Raw genomic sequence first — 9,075 nt, forward strand, 5'->3', positions numbered from 1 at the left:
CTGTTCATGCATATTGTTTACAGTGGCGTTTCTCTGTCTCATACTGCTTTAGGGGATGTTCTGCCGATTTACCCGTGTAGTATTTTTGTTATGATTTGCAGTGCATGGTAGCATTTCGACCTGTCCATAGCTGAGGTATTTAGTCCTACAGGAGTTTGGCCTTTGGTGGGCCGCGAGGGAAGGGGAGCGGAGAGTCATGTTGCGAGAGTAGCCCTTTAGTTTTTTTTTTGGGTGTATGTGTGGGTTGACCGAGGGCAGATGTTTGCATCCCCCTTTGGTTTCTTGTATTTTTGTTGTTCCCTTCTATAAAGATATGGCACGTCTTTCGCATCCCCCTTTGGTTTCTTGTGTCATCTCATCGGCCTGTCAAATATGGAACCCGATTCTTACGCTAGTAGTGCACTCGGTAACGATTTAAAGAGGGCGTAGAAAATCAGAATTAATATCCACGCTCCGTTTGCCTCCTTGCCTGGTCCACGGCACACCACTGGCCACTGGTTAACAGGCACAACTGCAAGGCCCTTATCTTTATCCTGCTTTCAGTAGGCACGATGATGCTACTACAGCCAACCGCTGCTGCTGTATCTCCCTCATCCTGCTGCGCCGTATGGCCGGCGATCCCAACCTTTCCAGTCCGACGATATCGTTCCAGCATCAGTGTACGGTGCGCAAACAGCGACGCCTCCGACATCTCAAAGGCGAAGCTCAAGGTCGGCTCGCCGATTGTCATCATCCAGGAACCACCAATGCTCAAGACCGCAGCGTCGGTGCCTTCGCTTCGGCAGAACGCCGGCCGCGTCAAACCAGGCGACGTCGGGAGGTAGCACTCCAATCCTACACTCTACAAGCAGTCCAGTGGATATGCCTTTTCTTTGTGGCACCTGACATTCCAACGTTGCCCAGGATAATGGCGCGGAAGCCGAAGGACGTCTGGGCTGTGCGGCTTGCTGTCGGCACGTACCTGCTGGATGGCAAGCACTTCAAGGCCCTGGAGGTCGTCGATGAGGAAGGCGACAGCAGCAACAATCAGGCCGAAGACGAATAAGCTTTTAGATCCAGCAACAAACATCAAGACTTTCTTATAGTATGTTGTTAGCATTGCTGCACAACTGCAATAAAAGACTCAGGAATCAGGGTGCACAACTGAGTTTCGTATTCACCAGTTTCACAGCTAGCATAGTTGGAGCACACAGAAACTCAAACGAATAGCAGTAGCCCCAAAGGGCAAACAATATGGGCATTTGTCTGGGTGAACATAGGTACAAGCGATAGAAGAGTGGGACCGGACTACACAGATTACACAAACAGGAAAACAGTATATATATTCCGCCGAGATCTTCGGTTTCAGGTCGCGCTCAGGAGTTACTTCTTCCATGGCTGGATAACTGCAACAACGACGATCACCACTACCACGAGGAGAAGGATGATGGCGTAGCACATCCACTTCCTCGAGTTCCTCTGCAGCTTCTTTGCGTTCTGGAGGGCGCCCACACCTTGCGATATGTGGTTGGTAGCATTTGAAACCTTGGAACAAGAAAAAGGGCATGACAATGCAAGTGTTAGCACCAATGATTTGCTTGTTCATAAAATTGGCTAGATCTATTACAAATAAACAGTTTTCCTAAGTGGTGTTACATGTGTCTCGATGTGGTTGATCATGTCTCCTTGAGCATCGACCAACACTGCCATATCCAGGAATATCTACAAGGCAAAACCAATGGACTGGGGTAAATTAAGACGATAATCCCACATGTATTCACATATGCATGCAGTGAGCTATGAAATCATATAAGAGCTTATGCAAACGAATGGTGACCTGTTGCAGCTCCAGAAGCTTCCTCTCCAGATCCCTTACAGCGTCATGTCGCTCCTGTATCTCAGCAACAGTGTCCAAAATCTGGAAAACACAAAATTATCCTGATGAGATTTTGATGAGTTTTCCCACAGTAAGTAACGATCATGTTATATATAACTTACCTGGCCTCTCCCCTGCTGTTGAACCGCATCTTTGAATATTTGCTCACTTCTCCCAGTCTCTATTAAATCATCAATAGTCTGCAGGTTCCAAAGTAAGGAGGCACAGTGTAAATAAAACATATAAATGCCATTGCAATGCAAAGTACAAAATTAAACACATATCAAAATTTGTTGCAACTATTTACCTCTTCATCAGGGCGATTTCCTGTTACAGTGAATACTCTTCTTTCAACGACTTCCCGGTACTCCTGCCGGATTGATTCTCTCAATACCTGCATCAGAGGGTAACACCATCAATATATTTCAGGCTTCTTCAGAGACATCAGGCCGATAGCATTCGTTCCATCAATCCATCAGTGACTAAGAATGGTAAGGCTCTTCTAGAGCATTACCATCAGGGGAGTTAATGAAGGTCTAAACTGTGGCAGTTAGCTAAACCGTTTTCACTTATGTCTTATTTTACTTGTAAGAACATAAAAGAATCAATGAAGCCTACCAATCTGTCATACTGACTAAGGAACGCTCTTCTACAGTCTTACCATCAAGTGATAAATGGAAGTCCAGACTGGGACATTTAGCTAAGCAGTTTTCATTAATGTCTTTATTTTCAGCTGTAAGAATATACAAGAATCAATGGAGCCACTTTCCCCGCTTATGAAGAACAAGATTGATGTCTCATAGGCATGGATGCAGAGTGGTTTCTCCCTGGAGCTCTATGAGGCATATGAAATAGCCCTCGTAAATAGAAATATTGACTAGTTTTAATTGTCTTTGCATATTAAGAACTATTGGACATTATAGGGAACATTTGTTCACGGAACAGGAAAATCCTCACATACATGCCAAGTTAGACATTCCAGTTAGAATAAACAATACCTGAAATTCATCCATCCGTCCCTTCAATTTCTTTTTTACTGCTCTGTAGGGATCAGTAATAAGCATAGTGAATAACACTAATTCATAAAGGGAAGAGATCAAAAACAGAAATCAGCAGTAAATTTACCCAGTAGTCTGCTCTCTTGATCGGTCTACTGCAGAACCCTTCCCGCATCCAGGTTTCTGCCTGTTAGAAAGGTTCTGTATCACAGGGGCAACAGACGATTAATTTACGCAAATACTGCTAAGAGAAAATGCCATTCACGAGCAGGGAAACATACGTCTTTTTCCAGTTCATCAAATTTTGCCTTTGCCAAGCGAGCAATTTTGCCAACTTCATCTATATCTTTCTCCATTCGCTGCTTAATCGCTGTATAAAAGTATTGTTGTGTCTGACTATGAGTATAGCGAAAGTTTCAAGAGAGTCCAAACTCATTCGCTGCAAAAGTACACAAGTTCTCACCTTTCATGGCACTCGCTTTTGTAACTGCTTTTGATTCCTCATTTGCAGTCTGCAAGCAAAAGCGGCGTGCAAATATATTTTATAAAACTGCAAGGCATTGATAAACTCAGCAAGGAACTTAATACTGAGACACAAGATCCCATAGTTGCTACTAAAATGAATACATGAGCAAACATAGGAAGCAGGAAAATATTAGTTTGGGGAATGATGAATGGACCTGGAGCTTAGTCAAGAGGTTCGTCAGCTTAGCGATTAGGCTCTCGATTCCATCAACCTATGCATCAAACCATCATGTCATTAATCTGAAGTGCAGAAACTGGACAAAGTGCACTGTTGCAAAATGCAGAGACATGGGCTACAGAATTCTCCGAAGACTACCTTTTTTAAGAAACCTTTTAAATTATCTGAAGCATCAGGCTGATGCATTCCCATTTCAACGTCCCCATCTCTTGAGGAATCACGCCGAGGAAGCTCAAAGGAATCCTGCAAAAGCGGAATGTTCACAATATGTAATAAATGTACTGCGGCAGTTGCAAAGAAGAGGGCTCGGTTGTTATGAAACCAATCTGACAAGCCAAATGTGCTACTTTCACCAGCTACAACTAATAAGATTGTGTCCTGATAAAACATTATTAGCATTATAATCATTAAGCTTACAAATTCCTAACAAGGCAGATAAACCGCCAAAAGAGAATTTGAGCTGTCACTTTCAAAAGTAAAACAATTCCTTCCGAGTTAGAAACCATTTGTAATTCATAACATAGTGCATGTAGAAACAAACATAGGGTTGACCATGTAATGCCAAAAGAACGTTCTGAAGTCTTGGGGCACATCAAACCCCGCAGAAATTCGAAGGCAGTTAATTTGACTGTCCAAATAACTAGTGCAATCATTATGAGTTTTCAACCTAGCAGTCAATGGTGTTTTGGCCATGAGACCAAAATTTATTTACTCCAAGGCTAAGCATAAAGCTCGCTTGAAATCGGAACAACCCATCCCGGGAAGGTAACAAAAAAAGACAGCAAGTAGCCCCCTGCTCCTAGCACAACCAGCCCAGAACACAGAAAAACAGATCTACCGCGACCATCCTAAAAGGAAAAAAATTCTACTTCGCCCCGCACATCTGAGCAACAAAGACGATTCCTTGCGTGGCATTTTCTGTTTCTTTCGCGGCGCCGGTGAAGCAATCCCTTTCCCCACCAGTCACTCCACCGCCGCCAGACCCGATCAAGCGCAGCCGACTTGGAGCTTCCCTGGCGAAAGACCGGCGGTTCCGCCAGGAGTTGGAAGCCTCCGCGCGGGAGGGGACACGGCGACTAGCCCCGCCCAGATCTCGAGCTCGCGTGCTGGATCCCCGTCACACTCGGCGAAGCAATTGGAGGAGCCAGCGCGATGAGATCAGGGGAGAGGGAGGTTCAGAGAGGAGCAGAAGGAGGGATGCGGGAGAGCGGGGCACTTACGGTGAGCAGGTTGTTCATGGCGGCGCGGCGAGGAGAGAGGAACTGGCAGACGGCGATGAGAGAGAAAGAGAGAGAGAGAGAGAGGTGGCCGTTGTACCGTAGGTGACACTTTAACGTGTGCGGGTTAAGCTGGACGCGCCGCGCGCTGAGGCTGGCAGGTGGGTCCAACTGACGAGTTATTGGATTGTCCCTCTGTCTCTGCAGCTGGGCCCTGGACGTCGTCGCTGCGTTCACACGGCAGACACCAAGGTTGTTTTTGAAGATACGGTAGAAAATCGTACAAATCTTTTCTTAATATTATGATGTCTTCTTCCATGTATTACTCATTATTGATTGATTTTTCTAAATAAATGTTGGTTGCCGAAGTATCTTTTGGTATTTGAGGTGGAGGTCAATGATAAGGACTTAATCATAACTCGTAACCAATAATGGTATGCTATCACTACTTTAATGTATAGTCATAGCTGAAATTAGACCGATAACGGAAAAAAATACTTGCGCGTTAAGCTTTTCATGTGTACGCTCTGGTTTGCTGTATTCTACTTCCTTTGTTCAATAATATATGATTCTTTAGTTTTCCGTAAATTCGCTTATTTCGATATGTTTCTAGTCTAATTTTAATGCGTAGATTCACTCACTTTGGTCCATACCTAGTTCACTTTAAAATATCTAGAAGGTCTTATATTAGTGAACAGAGGGAGTAGTAAAACAAAATGTTCCCGAGTATATTGTCTCAAACTACAAGAGTAAGTAACATGTCCAAGAACCAACATGTGGTTGGATGTTTAGAAGAGCAATGAGTGGTGACATCCTCAAGCCACTAGAGTTTAAAACCCTGGATGTTTTATAAAAAGCAAAATATTATTTTAGTGGTGGAAGGCGAAGTTTCCGATGGCGGCGAGGCGTCTGTGATGACTTTGTCAATCTCAAAACCTGCCACATCAGTTTCTTAGTCTCGGTCTTTTGGAGATGCTCATCAGGTGTGTGTAGGTACGTATTTGTGAGCGTCTATGGTTGTATTGTGTTTCTAAAAAAAGTTGACGTGTCAAGTGAGATCCCACCGAAATCTTGCTTTTTTTTAAAAAAAAAATCTAGTGTAAAATTAAGGCCATATTTTGAACTATAAATTACAAATAAAACTTTGGTGGGCTCCACTTGCAGCTCTAAAGTAAGCATGTCTGTGTTGACGATAGATTCTTGTGTTTCGAATTTGAACACATAGTAATTCAGATCCAAAGACTTTCGAAACATTCAGTGTTTTCCATGTCCATGAAAGCGAACTCACTGTCCCGCAAAAAGAAAAAAAACTGAAGCGAAAGCGAGTCCACTGCCGCGTGTAGCCGTAGCAAAACTCTCCAAATACAGTACAGTATTTTGTTCTTGGTTCTGTCCTGCTGATGACAGGAGTGTGCTTTGCACTTTTCAATTCGCCCTTGCAGTTGCAGCTGGAACACCGCGTCGGGTCGGCAGCGGGCAGCCAACCTGCCAGTACAAACGGCGGCTGTCACTGGCCCCACCTGCGCCGAACCTCACGGCCGGTTCTTCAGACCCCAGCTGTCATTGTATGCGCTGCGGGACGTGCACTGTGGGACCCGCCAATGGGCGCAGTCCAAGCTGGAGGGCAGCGGTGCGGTTGGCACGACCAACCCAACCTGCGGGCCCCGTCAATCATAGTGCCGCTCCACTACATCTACTGGCACATCAGGAGTAGCAAAATATCGTACTGCGGTTTTTTAGAACAAACAATCGTATTGTTAACTGTTGTAAGCAATATTCCCTCGTACACTTGGGCATGAGCAGACGGCCCGGCCTGAAATTAGCAAGCTGGGTCGAGCTAAGATTGCACGTCGGGTCGGGCTTGGGCTAGAATACTGAACCTAAACATCGGCTCAGACTAGGCTTCGGGTCTACAAGTCAGGTCAGGCTTTTATTCGGCTTTGAGCTAGGCTCGGGTCTGATTTCTAAGCCCGGCGGTCGGGTTGAGGTGGGATAGGGCCTAGGTTTTCAGCTTTAAGCTTTTTAAGGCCCGGCCCAAAGCTTTGTCCAGCTATACTCCCTCCATATATCCATCTACTCTCGGCATCCGATGAAACATGTCGGAGGTGTGTCAAAATCTAGATACATCTAAATTTAGACAATCTCACACCAGTTTCATAGGACGGAAAGAGTATAAATTTTATTAAAGTTTAGATGTATCTAGATGCTAAAAACATCTAAAATTTGACAAAGTTAATACAAGTTTCATGAGGCGGACGGAGTATTTTCGCTCCAAAATATAAATTTTACTGCTTTCTAAAAATGCTTATGTTCTAAAACATATACAGTAATTCGGTACTTGACAATAATACAATAAACGCAGTAGACCCAGTTGAAAACAGTGGACGGAGTAGACGCAGACCTAGCTCAGCTGGGATGCAGGCGCCGAGGCGGCATGGGACAGGTACGGCAAACACGACATCTAGGCGAGACTTGGACTCGTGGCCGCTTGCATCCTTGCCCTAGCGGAGATTCCAACTGCAGGTGGGTGATGGTACCCAGTCAAGATATATAACCTGGGATCGTATGCGGTCTCATAGCGGTAGCGGTGGTAGCGAACTAGAAATCCATCAAACTAATTCATCTCATTTGTGGGTTTCAGCCGTATAATAAGGCTACTATTTGGTACAATGAGCACAGTCTTGGTGCAACGATATGAAGAAAAAAGCAGAAAGGTCCAAATGCTAGTACGTACTTAATACATCTGGACATCTACTAGAGAGAGAAATCAGTCATCCACTCGTCCAATGACCATGCATAGCGAATTCCGACAGGTACGGCAAACACGACATCTAGGCGAGACTTGGACTCGTGGCCGCTTGCATCCTTGCCCTAGCGGAGATTCCAACTGCAGGTGGGTGATGGTACCCAGTCAAGATATATAACCTGGGATCGTATGCGGTCTCATAGCGGTAGCGGTGGTAGCGAACTAGAAATCCATCAAACTAATTCATCTCATTTGTGGGTTTCAGCCGTATAATAAGGCTACTATTTGGTACAATGAGCACAGTCTTGGTGCAACGATATGAAGAAAAAAGCAGAAAGGTCCAAATGCTAGTACGTACTTAATACATCTGGACATCTACCGACGCGCAGATTCCGCAGCTGATCTCGGGCGAAGCTGATATCATAGCCACTGTCTCTATTCAGCCTTTTTCGAGATTCGTGCCAATGGTTCCCACGTGAAAAGGGAATCTGCAGCTGTCATATGTACAAAAATAGAAGTACTTTTCACAAATACTACATGTACCGTTCAAACAAATTTGGAAGGACTTGATAAAATCGAGTACTATATTTCGCAGGACTACATGGACGTAGTGTCCGGATCTGTATGCCCCGATAATAGAGAACTCTATAGATGCGATTTACAAAATAACTTTTAAAATATTGAATATTAGACTCATTTTGAAGAGCTCGTCGCGAGGAAGTCGAATATGAAAATAAAAATTCATTTGAATTTATTACGTGAAAGTTGTGCTAGTTTTTCAATTGGTAGTGTATTTAGAGAAGGGAATCTTGTAAAGTGGGTAGTCAAAATCGTGGGACCCAGGGATGGACATCCCTATGCCATGCAAGGGCCCAGATATCCACAACGCCCGAGATCAGCTGCGTGAACGCATTTTCGGACATCTACTAGAGAGAGAAATCAGTCATCCACTCGTCCAATGACCATGCATAGCGAATTCCCTTTCTAGCGAACGATCGCTCCCGCGAGCATTTCCTACGAGCGAAGCGCTAGGTCGCCCGCAGGTATTCGAACTTACAATCTCCTTCCACGCACGCCTGGCCTAACGTGCTAACCATATGAGCCAATAGTTATTCGTGCTAAAACGAGAGAGATATACAATTTGTACTATAGAATGTACATGTTATAAACGTTAACATATGTTTTTTTGCGAATTCCCTTCTATGCTATTTTTCAATTGTATCAGTTATTGCGTAATTTTATTCAAAATTCAACCTAGCTATGCATTTTTTAATTCCCTTTGTACAATTCCCTTTTACAAATTATTTTCATGTTTTCTCTTTTTCCTATATTCTTGTTACTTTTGTACAAAAATTCATGTTATTTGGACTATTTTCTAATTCCCTTTTTCGGGCTAGTGGTTTTTAAGAGGGAAAAAATAACGGGTGGGAAAACTACTTGCAACTCAAATGAATTACCACTTGCAACTCAAATAAATACACTTGCAACTCAAATAAATATCTCTTTCAACTTAATTAAATTTTCGGGTCGGTAACTTTTCTTATTTTACCATTGAT

The 9,075-nt window shown here is 43.9% G+C and overlaps 2 protein-coding genes across 2 annotated transcripts; one reads left to right on the forward strand and one right to left on the reverse strand.

Moving 5' to 3' along the window:
- The first annotated feature begins 459 nt into the window (after positions 1-459).
- LOC124674040 (protein CHLORORESPIRATORY REDUCTION 42, chloroplastic-like) lies at positions 460-1,140 on the forward strand. The gene is made up of 2 exons (XM_047210076.1): positions 460-820; positions 904-1,140. Exons 1-2 carry the CDS (start codon positions 552-554, stop codon positions 1,043-1,045), a joined length of 411 nt encoding a protein of 136 aa, XP_047066032.1. The 5' UTR covers positions 460-551; the 3' UTR covers positions 1,046-1,140.
- On the reverse strand, positions 1,131-4,865 carry LOC124674039 (syntaxin-132-like). Its single transcript, XM_047210075.1, has 12 exons — positions 4,777-4,865; positions 3,695-3,799; positions 3,534-3,590; positions 3,317-3,365; positions 3,135-3,223; positions 2,981-3,054; positions 2,854-2,896; positions 2,163-2,249; positions 1,978-2,055; positions 1,817-1,897; positions 1,636-1,701; positions 1,131-1,524 (listed from the first exon to the last, which is right to left on the reverse strand). The coding sequence occupies exons 1-12, from the start codon at positions 4,792-4,794 to the stop codon at positions 1,363-1,365; spliced, it is 909 nt and encodes a 302-aa protein (XP_047066031.1). The 5' UTR covers positions 4,795-4,865; the 3' UTR covers positions 1,131-1,362.
- Positions 4,866-9,075: the final 4,210 nt, after the last annotated feature.

This window comes from Lolium rigidum, chromosome 7 (assembly GCF_022539505.1).
Source record: "Lolium rigidum isolate FL_2022 chromosome 7, APGP_CSIRO_Lrig_0.1, whole genome shotgun sequence".
NCBI classification, from domain to species: domain Eukaryota; kingdom Viridiplantae; phylum Streptophyta; class Magnoliopsida; order Poales; family Poaceae; genus Lolium; species Lolium rigidum.